A 14,594-nucleotide genomic window follows, 5' to 3' on the forward strand; every position below is an offset into this window, starting at 1 on the left:
TTATCCAAGTCATAACTGGGAATATTCTGCCAAGTCCAGCTAAGAGAAAATTTAGGTATATGAATACCTAATTAACTGCTGCATCTGAGGCCTGACAGTTCCCAAATTATGAACCTAGAATGCAATTTCATTTTTGAAAATAGTTACTAAATCCAACAGTAATCTAGGGTTGTCTAGATTTAATTTCGGTTTGTTCCCATTATTAAGATTAAGATAACATTTAACATTTAATTGTTTTCATCTAGTTGTTGAACAGTATCAATGACAAAATAAATCTTAAGGGGAACCACAGGTGAACGAACAATAGTCCCCAAGAAGCATCTTCATCAGATGTTCCAACAGAAGGACAGGAACCACCACAAATAGTGTATCCTACTTATCTAATCCTTCCATGATAACACATTCACTGGTATCATACACATTATATGATCTTAAAAAAACCTCACTAGTTATGAACAGTATACTGACAGTTCACTGATCACATCAAATAAAAGATGTGTGAATGAGTTATCACTTATTAGTCACCTTAAATTAAGCTGACATTCTGCACCAAGTGAAACACATTATACTTGCATATACATTTGACTAAGTGTTACCAGGCAGAAATTAAGAGATGACTTACGGGAGATGTATGTAAAGTTGTTCTATTTTACTTTAATTAATATAGGAAATAAAGGAAATATTTTTTGAACGCAGAAGATTATCCCAGTGGCCATAATGAGTAACCTTGTGCTTTTAAAGAAAAAACAGATGAAACATTCAGAAGTATATACCACTTTGTTTTTGACACAATCCAGCAATATCATGTTCTAGCTTTCTATAGCTATACTAATAAAAACAATACCTGGACATCTGTTTCCACACCAAGTCAAGAAGTGTAGTATATGCACCCACTAATATGGCATCAAAATAACATGGAATGAGATAACGAGGGACCCGCTTCAAGTAGATAAACATTGCTTTCAGCCACTTCCCAACCTAGTAGTTGAAGGAAACAAACTGTAGTACTAAATTTAAAACTGTAATTAATAACAAGTGCTGAAAGTTACATTAATCCTTCTTAGATAATTGTAAGCTTTCAAGGTTACAAGAAGAGTTCACCAGGTAAATTAATGTATAACAAATGAATATCTATTGACAAAGAGAATTATTTTTGTGAAGTTTAACTTACATCAGAGCAAGCTCCAGCACGGGAAATTAAGCGATTGCTCACATAATCAATCATCCAATCTCCAGCTCTCAAATTACCACAGAAAGGATGGCCCAAGTCATTATTTGGTCGTATTTCTGCCATCACTGACATTATTCCTGAGGATCCACAGAAATATGGTTTTGTAATACAGGTCATGACATGCATCATCATGTTATTTATTTATATGCCTTCCATCAGGGGCGTCCAACTTTGCCAACTTTATGACTTGCAGATTTCAACTCCCAGAATTCTCCAGCCAGCCAATTCTGGGGGTTGAAGTCCACAAGTTATAAAGTTGCCAAGGTTGGACACCCTGCCTTAATTCATACTGACTCATATTGAGATTTCAAAAACAGACAGCTTTGAAACTTATATATTTCTGAAAACGGTAAAGATTTAAATTTAATTCAAAGAAAAATACATTAGGACGTTTATATAGACTTAAAAAACACCCCTCTTTTAACAGTGTATTTATACTGCCTTCAGATAGCCTACAAATTTATAAAAAATCTTAATTTCTAAGGTGTAGGATTACAAATATTCTGCAAAATTATCCTATATTCAGACATGACAACAAAAAAAGGTCATGGTTCTTAGACTTATGTCTGAATTTCACCACTTTATACTGTGATTTATGAGAATTTATCAAACAGGGATATTATTGAAGTTATTTTGAAAACTCACATTTAAGCTTACAAAAATTTATAGTTAGTTTGAAAAGTTTAAATAATCAATAATATATCATTCTCAAAAGAACAACTAGGGTTTACTATGTGTTAGCCCAGTAGCTTTGATTAATGTTCCAGTATTTTTCTGTTTTACTAACTTCTAGACAGGGCTTTTTTTCTCATAGAATGCTCAGAACGGAGTTCCGGCACCTTTTTTGGATGGAACCTTGTAGGGTAGGCAAGGCGGGCTGTATGACACGTGTGAGTTCCGGCACCTTTTTCTTTTACAAAAAAAGCACTGCTTCTAGAGATCCTAAAAACTGAGAACTAAAACAGGATGGAAGTATCAAATATTGACCAAAAAAGATTGCATGGATTTTATTGGATCTATTTTACTTATAGTACAATACGTCACATGAGTTCCCCCAAGATACTTTTTTGGCCCCTGAATCTGTGACCTAAGATTTTTGACGGTTTCTGCTGTTTTGAGAAGAAACATTTAAGAACTATAACACTGGTTTTAAAATAGGTTTGATGCAGTTTTAAAAACAATGTTTTAAAAAAACAAAACCCCAAATTCACTTTCTCACGTACAAAAGGGGAGGGGAATCAAAGAACTTCCTGGCCCTGCTCATCCAAAAAAATGTGGACCTTGGCTATGAATAAAAGCATACAGAAAGTTAAAGTTTGAAATGAAATAAAAAATATATTAATTATCAATTAGTTTGAGACAAAAACATGTAGATTGCTTACCTTGAAGGCCTGCATATTTAAGAGGTGTCCAGTTTGGTATGTCATAACATCCTCCACCATCTTCTTGTTCTTCTGCATCACAACGATACAGTACCTGATTTAGGTCTGCTAAGCTTAATTTTGATGCAATACTGAGAAAAAACCATAAATTAGCTGTTACCAGCATGCAAAAGTGGTTATAATGTATGACTTACAGGTAGTTCTCAAATTATGACCATACTTGAGCTCAGTCATAAGTTGTTGTGGTCATAAATCAAGGCATCATATAACTGGACCTGAATTTTCAACATTTTTTTGCAGTGGTCATTAAATGAACACCATGGTTGTTAAGCAAATTAATTTTCCCCTATGGGCAGTTTTTGCCAGAAACTGGTAAAAACTGTTGCAAATTGAGGTCATGTGACTGTGGACATTGCAAACAGCTGTAAAAGTGAGCCAGATGCCAAGCACCCGAAATACAATTGTGTGACTCTGTATTTGTATATGTGTGTCTATCCTAACTTTAAAAATGGATGATTAGTAGCTTTTGGAGTGTCTGTCACAACTTCCAAGGGTTGTTAAGCAATTGGTCTTAAGTCAAGGACTACATATATGTTGCTACATAATATCTAAGCCATAGTTCACAATAAAATGGATGAAATGGTATAGGGCTTCCTGCCTGAGCAGGGAGTTGGACTAGATGACCTCCAAGATTCCTTCCAACATTATTATTATTATTATTATTATTATTATTATTATTATTATTATTATTATTATTATTATTATTACTACTACTACTACTATTATTATTATTACTATTATTATTATTATTATTATTATTATTATTATTATTATTATTATTATTACTTTGTCATGCCAAAGTAAACATTTTAATCTCTTTATTCAGCTAAATCACGGATACATATTATAATACAATCCATCAACAAAGGACAAAATAATGTGCCAATCGTATGATTATACTAAAAATATTGCCTCTTGCACTACGGCTCCAAAAATATAACCTCTACCTGTTATTTGCTCAGGAAGAAAATGCAAAAAGAAGCTTTCCTCTGGGACTGAATTTGGATAGATGGATTTCCCAAGGATTGCAGTGGGGAGAAGGGAAGATAACATTTCCACTCCCTCCCTGCTGTGATTGTGCGTTGGATGAATACATCCTACCAGTGACATTTAATGAAAAATACCCACATTCCTTACGCACAACTGTGATGACACATTCAGCATAATATGTAGTTCAGTCTGAGAGACAATAACACTCTTTGAACAAGATTGGCAAGAGGTCATTGCTAAGCACACTAATGCCAAAGTCTGAATCATCTGAGTGAGACTTCCTTTCAAGAAAGTGTGCACAGAATGTCCTAGTAACCATTACCTCTTTCTCTAAGGTCTAAAGCAGGGGTGTCAAACCTGATCGCATCACGGGCCGTATCATGATGTATCGAGATTTGTTTTGCTCTTGCGGGGCCGAGGTGGGTGTGGCGTGTGTGGGCCAGATGCGGCCCATGGGCCGCGTGTTTGACATGCCTGGTCTAAAGGATTAAGGGCCAAAAGTAAAGGTAAAGGTTCCCCCGCACTCTAGGGGCCGGTGCTCATCTCCGTTTCAAAGCCGAAGTGCCAGCGCTTGTCCAAGGACGTCTCCATGGTCATGTGGCCGGCATGACTGGATGCCAAAGGTGCATGGAACGCTGTTACCTTCCCACCACAGTGGTCCCTATTTTTCTATTTGCATTTTTACATGCTTTCGAACTGCTAGGTTGGCAGAAGCTGGGACGAGTAACAGGCGCTCACTCTGTTACGCGGCACTCGGGATTCGACCCGCCAAACTGCCGACCTTCTGATCGACAAGCTCAGCGTCCTAACCCACTGAGCCAAACATGCTACTGTCTTACTAATTCCTCATGGCTGTTTTGAACACAGAGCAAGCAAGGAAGACACTCGCGTAACTTTTTGTTAAGCTTCTTGTTAAAGTTTCAACTTAATTCTTCTTGTTAAGTTTCAACATAGAGACAAGCTTACATTGAAAAAGGGGTTTTCAGTATAGCTTCTGAACCATCATCAGGCAGACTTCCGGATTTAAAGTGAGGACTGAACTGGATTAGATGATTACGAAGTACTCCTACAGCATCTTGTGCCTTTGGATCAAGGCTAACTCTACAACAGTAGCACCAAACAAGAGATGTTAGTCTTCCATTCCAATAAACTCCATACACTCCATAAAATATTTTGTACAATGGGTAGAGATAACTGCTATTTACCTAAATATGATCACGCTCCCTGGTGTAAGCTTTTCAAATTCTATTTCTTGAACAAATTCATTAGGACCTTTTGTGGCAACTGAAGCTTGCTTTATTATTTTACTTTCCTTGAGCTAACAAGAGAAGAAAATCAGCCGAACGCAGGTAACTGTTAAAATTGCAGGGAGGGAGGGAGGGAGGGAGGGAGGGAGAGAGAAAGAGAGAGAGAGAGAGAGGGAGGGAGAGGGAGAGCTAACCTGTATGTGTTCTCTGAGTTCAACTGTATAGTCAGGCAACCCATTGATTGTATGATCATCCTTTTTATAAGGATCTGCATTTCTCTCAACAGTCCTAGCTTCAAGAACTACTTCTTCAATTTTGCCTACAGGAACAAAAAAAAAAGCAATTCTTATGCCACAGTGGGTAAAAATGTCGTAATTACAATTAATAAAGGACTTGAGTAATAGCCAGCCATACAATACAAGAGTTCTTTACTATTCATTAGCCACAATGCAAAATTGTCTGATTTCAGTTTCAAGAAGTTACTTAGTATCAATGAAGAGTAATCATAGACTGTATTCAGGATGTGAGAGAGGTGGTTATTATTGAACTCCAGGTCAAGAACAGAAGTAAGAATTGAATGTCATACAAATCCTATTGCATGGTTATTTGGCATACATTTGTATTTAAGTGTAAAACATCTATTTTTCTAATCTCACTTATTACTGTTTTATCCTCCTTACATTCATTCTACGTTCAACTCTATAGTCCAAAATATTAACAAGCAGCAGAAGTATTTAAAATCATTAACACAGAGTATAAATAAGTAATTATTTTATTTTAAGCTATCCACCTTCCCTTAAACTCTCAGAGATATTCCTATATTACATTACATCATGCTGCCATATAAAGGGGTGTACATTACTTCTACATCATCTGAACTATTTTGGCTTATCTATACTTGCTTAATACTGTGCTGTTAAAATTTAAAATTTTAGATACTAAAATGTTTCTCCAAAGGATGTTCATCCAAATATGGGTGATTGATGAGAAGTCCAAATGTCAAAGATACTATATCTCAGTAAGTTGCCTCAATGTACTAAATTATCTCTACTGATTACAGATAGTCCTCGACTTATAACCTTTTATTTAGCTTCTGTTCAAAGCTACAATGGAACTAAAAACTAAAAAAGTGACTTACAACCAGTCCTTGTGATTACACAATTGTTGCACCATCCCCATAGTCAAGTGATCAAAACTCAGGCATTTGGCAACCGACATGTATTTACAATGGTTGCAGCATCCTAGGATCATGTGACTGCCATCTTACCAGCCAGCTTCTGACAAGCTAAATCCAACGGGGAAAGCCGGGTTCGCTTTACAACTGCACGATTCAATTAACAACTGTGTGATTTGTTTAACAGGCATGGCCAAAAAGGTAAAACTGAGTATGATTCGCTTAACAACTGCCTTGCTTAGCAATGGAAATTTTGATCCCAAATCTGCTCATAGGTCACGGACTATCTGTAGTAAAGTAACACGTGTGTCTGTGCACATGTTCCTGAGAGATGGCTCATTTACTCCAAGAACTCTAGGAAGAAGGATCATAATGCGTAATATGGCCAACCATTAATACGGCCTGACAGTATTGTACCAGCTGCTACCTTTTAGGCTTGTTGGAAGGACAGAACAGAGATAGAAATAGCTGCTTGGGATTGATAAGGTTACCTGGAATACACATTTGAGGAACTTCTTGACTATAGACAGAAGTCTTAGGGTTTCTGAAAGCTGTTCGAGAAACAGCCACAACAGACTGATGCGTATTAGGGCAATGTCTGGTCACAGCCACAATATCTTCATCAACTTGGTCTACAAATACCTAAAAATGTATTTTGAAAAAAATAAATCAGATGATGAGTATATTTTAAATTAATACTACTCATGTCACAATTCTCATTTAGGGCATCTTAAGGCAGTTGTCATAATTTTCAGAATCTATGAACAAGAGGACATTCATGATTTTAATGTGAAAGAGAGAAAGGTAGTGAGATACACAATAAGAAGAAATAATCATAGAGTTAGTTAATCAGTAACATCATTTTGGATTTTGGCTTTCAGTGAACATTTAGAATCTCATTCCTTTAATTAAGATCATAAGAATTCTCTTTCATATAACTTGTTCCTAGTCATGGAAAAGCCAGTTACAGGCTTTCAGATAAATAAAATAATCATAATTCATTCAATATTAATAATCGATTTCTTGATTTTCTTTGCTCATAGCTGGACAAAAATTGGCAAAGCAAAAAAATCAAATAAATCAGGATTCTGGTTTCCAGCCATGATTGTAATAAGCCAGTACTCACAGAGAAGTAATTGTGGATTTAAATTATTTTATTGCTGATAATTAACTACGGTATATTCTTACAATCAGTCTACCCATCTCATTAAGCTGACAATTATTTTATGATTTAGTCTGCTACATTCAAAGAAGGCATCAAGCCATGGTGCCCAGCTCAACTGTTTCCAGTCTCCCATTTCTCCTAACCATAACACAAGCTGTCCCAGTTCTTGCCTGATTAAATCCTTTAGCTCCCAGTTCTTGGTGTAATCTGTTGATAGCTAGCCTTCCTGCTATGATTCCAGTCTTAAAATTAACTTCACCAGGTTTTAACTGTGTTGCTGCTGGATTCCACTTTGCATAAAATCTTTCTTCAGAGACCACGGATATCTGGCAATAAACAGAAAAACAGTAATTCATCATCTTTTCTTTGCTCAAGCAACTTCTTCAGACCATATTGTACATGTTTCAACATTTAAAACTTTTCTACATTGCTTCTTATAATTTAAAAGACAATTACAATTTTTTTTAAAAAAAGTTCAGTTAAAATTCAGGAGCTTTAACATATGTGAAAGATGTTTCTAAGCACCTGGTTCAATAAAAATTGCTTTTATTTATTTATTTATTTATTTATTGATGGGATTTATATCCCGCCCTATCTCCCGAAGGACTCAGGGCGGCTAACAACAAAACATATAATAAGTACAGAAATCAAGATAAAAATAAAATTAAAATCATCTGTGCAATAAATTAAAATTAAAAACAACTTGAATGCTAATTATTTCACTCTGAAGGATGCCCATCTGCCCATGACTTTAGATTGATCAAATTATGAAGTGCTGGCATATCAGAATAAACACTCTGTGGAATCCCTGGTGCTCTCTTGAGCTTGGAGCTTTTCTTAAGAGATGTTTCATTAGAGCTGTGGTAGCACAGTGGTTAGAATGCAGTACTACAGGCTGATTCTGCTGACTGCCAGGGGTTTGATCTTCACTGACTCAGCCTTCCATTCTTCCGAGGTTGGTAAAATTTATTTATTTATTTATTTTATTTTAATTCCATTTATATCCCGCCCTTCTCCGAAGACTCAGGGCGGCTTACAAGCTTAGCAGTAGCCTTCATTCTATGTATATGCCTGCTTATTAGGGCTTTCATACACCCCCCCAAGCGGCATTATTACAAAGTCAGCTTATTGCCCCCAACAATCTGGGTCCTCATTTTACCTACCTCGGAAGGATGGAAGGCTGAGTCAACTTTGAGCCTGGTGGGATGCGAACCTGCACTGATTGCAGGCAGCTGGTAACACCAGATTATTTGGGGGCAATTGCTGACTCTATAAACTGCTTAGAGAGGGCTGGAAAGCACTGTGAAGCGGTATATAAATCTAAGTGCTACTGCTTTTACCAAACCAGGTAATATTATCAAATAAGGGTGAAGTTTCATTCTCAAAGCTTGTGGGTTCGTTTCCGAACGTTTTGTTACTAGGCTAGGTAACATCTTCAGCCGAGCTTAGGGAATGTCAGTGTTCTGTTTATAAGGGCTTCAAGTGTGGCTGTGTCAAGTGAGGGTCTTGTAATAAGTCAGGTATGAGTCATCAGTGAGAGGCTTGTGATGGGTCTTACGATAAGGAAGTTACCTCAGGTCAGGGTCACTGGGATGGGAGGAGGACGTGGGCTTGAATGGGTTGGTTAAGGGTCGGTGCTGTCTCTGGCTGGCTGTGCGGTTGATCTGGATTCTGAGGGGTTCATAGGCTGGTTGTAGGCCGATGTGTCTGTTGATGGAATTGCTTGTGGAGTGCCAGGCTTCTATGAACTCACAAGCGTGGCGGGTGGTAGCGTGGCCGATGATTTTATTGTTGCCCAATCAAACTGGTATTGTCTGGTGGGTAGAGATTAAAGATTCAGGTTTGTGGCGTTTTGACTGCCAGCCGGTGTTTGTGGAATCTGTTTTTTAATTGACATGATGTTTGTTGGTTGCAATCATTAGTTTATTTTGTAGATTACATTGTTTCTTTCATCCTTCTGTAACTTGTCTTTGTTTCTGGATAATTCCTGGCAGAGTGCGGCTGTGGGTTTGTGTGCTATTGCTATGCCTATGTATTGCTATTCCCATCTTATGTATAACATTTCATGATGTTACCTAGTTTGGTAATAAAATGTCTGCAAGAAAACAACCAAGCTCAGAGAGCACCAAGAACCCTGAGCTACAAATATTCTCTTGTGATCATCCCAACATGTACAAGGAGTGCCCTGTTTAAAAACACACCTGATGCGGCACTAGTTCATCGTACCCTCTAGTGCTTCCTGTAGCACAGCAAGCCATGGAAACGATCGTTGAGCTGGGAAGGGCATCATAAGCAGATCGATGCTAGCAATAAGAAATAGGGATACAAAGGTCAAAGCAGTTCTGAATTCCAGGATATACCTCTTTCTGCTCTAGGCTCTAGGCTCCATCCCAGGACATTTCCTTAAGAACTTCACAACATTTGGGAGTAGAAGGAATCCCATAACAATAAAGTCAACTCATGCTGATCATGAATCACAGGATTTAATTCAATGCATCCAAGAATGTGGGTTGAGAAAGGCTGCCATGTGTAATATATAAAAAAAGCCGAATACTGGAAAAGAAGTGAAGTGGGGTTTTTTTTTATGTTCGTGAATACATGCCATCCAGCAGAGCTTGGAAAATAAGCCAAATTGATATCCTATAGTTCCCTCAATCCTTTGCCTTAGGTAGCATGCTTGCTAGGTGATGGGAACTGATGTCCAGGTTATTTATACATAATTTTACTAATGCTGATTTATAAATTTGGCACCCAGGGAAGTACACGGTGGAATGCAGGAGTAAGGTAATAGTCTATAGCTTTCATATATCTCATTCACATGAGACTTAAGACACATTATTTGCTGCTTCAGTTCACATGATATATCCTATCTGTATGCAAAATAAGGAAGATATCTCTTAAGCTTTGTTTCACAGAAATTTTGTATGCTGGAAATCTAGAATCAACAAGGCAATCTACTCTGGGCTCCAGATCAATTAAGAAATCTAGGCGTAATTCTGTTGGGTATTATTACAGATTGTACTGTTATAGAAACTAAATTGATGTTGAATTTAATAATGGCAGCAAGACTTTTGGTTTCGCAATACTGGAAGAAGGAGGAACTGCCTACCATAGAAGAGTGGACTTTAAAAGTTTCAAACTTGGCAGAAATGGCAAAAATTTCAGCATATTTGAAAGAACAATCGCAACAGAGATATATTTCAGAATGGAGAAGATGGATCGATTATATTCAGAATAAATATGGGACTAAAAATTTTCATTTAGCATATGAATGAGTATTAGAATTATAAGATGTATTATTATTTAGTTATGTTTAAGTGGAGTTAAAGTGTGATAGTATTTATAGATGGTTAGCATATTTTAGCTCAAGTTTGTTAGAGGCAATACCCTGCATTCAGCTCTGGGAAGTGGGGGGGGAGGGAGGGGAAGTTGGGGGGAGCGGGAGGGAGGGGAAGTTGGGGGGAGGGGGAGGGAAGGAGTTTATGCTTAAAATGTATTGTAAAACTTTTCAATAAAAAAAAGAAATCTAGGCTTAATTGATCTGGGCTCCAGATCATTTAAGAAATTAAGAAATACAGAGGTAGACCATTTTCACCGAGGACTGTGCAGCCTCTGCTTGAAAAAAAACCCCCAACAAAACAGCTGTCTGCATTGTTTATTTGTTATAAGCCGAAAAAGCTCACAGGCTATTAAAAAAAGAACTAGAAGATCTGAAAGAAGGCTATAGTAAAACGTATTAGCCAGATTGCTATATAAAACTTTCATTTGTTGCTCTTGTAATAGGGCAAACCATTTGGACATGTGGTAACCCCAGTACCAAACAGCTTATTAAACATGAAGAGGCAGGAGCCCCAGGAAAGGAGCGCAACATACTACTGGAGGGTGGATTGCCATGGGCTAATGCACTGATGTTCTCAATTTCATTTATCTTGATTTATGCACTTATTATATGTTTTATTGTGAGCCGCCCTGAGTCCTTCAGGAGATAGGGCGGGATATAAATCCCATCAATAAATAAATAAATAAAATAAATAATGCTGGGGAGTGTGGGCAGACTGTTGGGTGCATGTTGCATAGCATGAGTGTCTAGGCACTTGGACTAGACACGCATTATAAAGTGTGGACAAGTGCCATGGACAAGGGATCCCTGGAATTTCAAACTCCATCGTGGGGATCCTTGGAAGAAAAAGTGGTGCAAATGAAAAGTCCCACACTGACTTTGTTTATGGGAAACTGGCAGGGAAGGTCACAAATGGAGAACATTACACTGCACAGTGTTTAAGCTTTAAGTGTGAGCTGGTTGTCAAGTGCCCAAATTGTAATCACATGATTATGGGGATGCTGTGAAGGCCAGAACTTTAAGGACCGGTCTTGGGTACCATTTCTTTAGTGCTATTCTAACTTTGAAAGATTGCTGAAACCTGAGAACTACCTTTATTTGTGTGTTTCAGGTTTAATTTGCGTTCATCATTCACATTAAAACATAATTTTTAGTGTAAAATTAAAAGTCCACTCATATTAAAACAGGATTACGTCTTTATGAACGTCTATATGAAGGAGTCTTTATGAAGGAGTCAAAACATGGATTATGCTACTCAATACATAATATTTATCAGAACTTTAAAGTTATGCCTTAAACAACCAGAGCACTACAGTGCTAATGCTTACCTGAATTGGACATTCATTATCATGTGTTATGTCCATGAAGAGTGCATGTGCAATAGCAGGTGTCAAAGGCCTCAAACGTGGCTGGACAAAAGATCCAACAGGTTCTCCACCAAAGCGGTAGACTAACCTGCCCTCCTCCTGGCTATTGTAGGCACTCATTGCTTCTGCAGAACAACAAAACCAATCCCTTTAAATGGACACTGATTTCTAGAATCATTCATCAGAACATGAAATTTTCGGAACTTATTAAGTCATGTTAATAGTCATTCAGGCCATAAATCCCAATCTGTAATCAGCCAACGGAAACATGTATTCCACACAGGTCATATGGAAGCTCTGAGTCCCAAAACATGCACAATCCAAGACCTTATCAAGTCAGTGTATGCTATGTTTATGATTTTCCTGATTAAAGGATTTAAAGAACAATAAAATATCTTTTTGATGGGATTTCCACTTTGGGCATAACTGGTAGTGATGCGGGACTTCATGCAGACTATCTTGAAGTTAAAAATCTATGGGTATTGGAATGATAAAAGGAAGCATTTGAGCAAGCCTAAAGCCTCATAGTCCAACATGACTGTACTTATCAAACATAACTATCATGTAGTTTAACATATCTCAAAAGCAACATAGACAGTCTTTTGGTCATCTTAATGAAATGGTTGATAATGTGCCACATCTGTCCCATTTCCTACCCTATCAAGCATTTAGCAATGTCAACATGAAGTTTAAATGTGGTTAATTCCATGTCCCTTGAGTTATTTTTAAAATTATAAAGGCAGGATAAAAATCAAATGAATGAATGAATGAAATGAATACATACATAGATACTCAAGCAGACTTTGCCTTTTTCAAGCCTTCATTAACAGTGAATGTGGCACAGTTCCAATATATCCTAACCACTATAACACGCTTTACAAACCATGTTAAAGTAATGCCTTATAATCTGTGAATATAGCCAAGTATCTGACCCAACCAAATACCTTATTCCTTATCTTTTAGTTATGATTAGGGAGATAAAGCACATCACATCTGCACCAAACAAGATATACAACACAAGTTGTTCATATGAGATATAATACAAATAACATTTATACAAAGTTATCTCCCTATTCATTATTTTGTTGAGCTATGAGAAAGTGGTCACCACTACTTCCATTTTCTTCTAATTTTCATCTATAATAATGATGAAACAATACCATCATGTTTATAAAAAAGGAATGCACGTTCACGTTCTTCACTCACAGCAAATCATGTATAGTAAAAGACTAAATAAAACAGCAATTTAAAGCAAGCCTACCTCTTATTAAAGAATTAATGCCCAATTTATTCACAAAGAAGTTGTCCAGCTCTTCACTTCCAGTGAACAGTTCAGCCACTATATACAAGTTGGGGCGTAATTTTCTAGCCGTGTCCATCATATACTGCAAGAAGCGTAGCCAAGGAAGCCACAGATAGGAAAATGCAGAACAGCAAGAAAAAAAGAATGCAAAGCTAGGCATGGATTTGGAGATCAGGGAAAAATGCCATGCGGCAAAACCAAATTAGGTAGCCAAAAGGTTTAAAGAACCAAAAAGGTTCAGTTTATGAAGATTCAAGAAAGTTAGCCCAAGGCAATGAATGAAGAATGAGATGGAAGAGAAAAAAAAATCAAAAGGAGAGAGGGAAAGGTGTTTGAATTGGCCAAGGATGCAAGAATACATACAAATAAAAAGACAAAATTAGTTCCACGTAGAGACTTTGACTTTATATAAACACAGCAATCCTGCCACAAACCTTTCAAGCATTTTTTTAGGGGTACCTCTAATCAGACTGGTAATTCCTAGGCAGTTGACAAAGACATTGTCAATGACCTCGCTGCCAGTGAAGAGTTCAGCTATCACATAAAGATTAGGTCTGACCGACCTGGCTGCTGCCAGCATTTCCTATAGATTGTAACACATTTTTTTTAAAAAAAGTATCTCACAGCATGTGCTTTTCTGACAAATATAGGACATCCGGTCCATTATTCTCTAATTACTATGGTTTTCATAATAATAAAATATAAGCATCGTAAAAACATAAATTAAAATGGGAAGAATGATAGAGACATATTCTACATAATTCTTTTGATTAAAACAGTGCAGCACAGGCAGTCCTCATTTAACAACACTGATCCAGTGACTTTTAAAATCTTGTGACAGTACTGAAGAAATAGTACTGATGACCAATCTTCAAAGTTTCGACCATTCCAGTGTCCCTCAGTCACGTGACTGTGATTTGTGATGTTCCCTGCCAGCTTCCCTCAAGCAAAAATCAATGGGAAAGCTGACAGGAAGTCAGAAGGCCTGATTCTGACTTGAGGTTCTTGCTTAATGACTTTGCAGTGATTCGCTTATCAATGGTAACTGGGATCTTCCAGATCTGCCATTGCTAAGTCATGCAATGTTGCTTTTTATAACTGGATGCTTAGCAACCGGAACTCCAGGCCCAATTAATGTTATTAAGTGAGGACCACCTGTATAATATAGTATTCTAGTTATGTTTAAAGTTAACCAGGCCTTTTAGAATCATAATTTGCATGCCAAGATCAAATTCTGCTTAACCTTAATCATAGTTAGAATTTAAATATACATTTTCATTAAATAACTTACAACTGCAACCCGATTTCTTCATAAAAACATCTCAGCAGTAGCAT

General features: G+C 37.1%; 1 protein-coding gene across 2 annotated transcripts in view; it reads right to left on the reverse strand.

Moving 5' to 3' along the window:
* The window catches only part of AGL (amylo-alpha-1,6-glucosidase and 4-alpha-glucanotransferase), a 58,243-nt gene that overhangs the window by 26,317 nt on the left and 17,332 nt on the right, over positions 1–14,594 (reverse strand). The window contains exons 13-23 of one of the 2 annotated variants that reach the window (XM_081323983.1): positions 13,218–13,341; positions 11,918–12,081; positions 9,451–9,552; positions 7,420–7,575; positions 6,576–6,726; positions 5,105–5,229; positions 4,869–4,981; positions 4,630–4,764; positions 2,614–2,744; positions 1,172–1,308; positions 845–978 (exon numbers count right to left, since the gene is read on the reverse strand). In XM_081323983.1, coding sequence (XP_081180109.1) covers positions 845–978; positions 1,172–1,308; positions 2,614–2,744; positions 4,630–4,764; positions 4,869–4,981; positions 5,105–5,229; positions 6,576–6,726; positions 7,420–7,575; positions 9,451–9,552; positions 11,918–12,081; positions 13,218–13,341 — 1,472 coding nt within the window. Of the gene's footprint in view, positions 1–844; positions 979–1,171; positions 1,309–2,613; positions 2,745–4,629; positions 4,765–4,868; positions 4,982–5,104; positions 5,230–6,575; positions 6,727–7,419; positions 7,576–9,450; positions 9,553–11,917; positions 12,082–13,217; positions 13,342–13,718; positions 13,843–14,594 lie in introns of both variants that reach the window. The other variant, XM_081323984.1, reaches the window with a different exon arrangement.

Source organism: Vipera berus (assembly GCF_964194415.1).
Source record: "Vipera berus genome assembly, chromosome: 3".
Classification (NCBI taxonomy): domain Eukaryota; kingdom Metazoa; phylum Chordata; class Lepidosauria; order Squamata; family Viperidae; genus Vipera; species Vipera berus.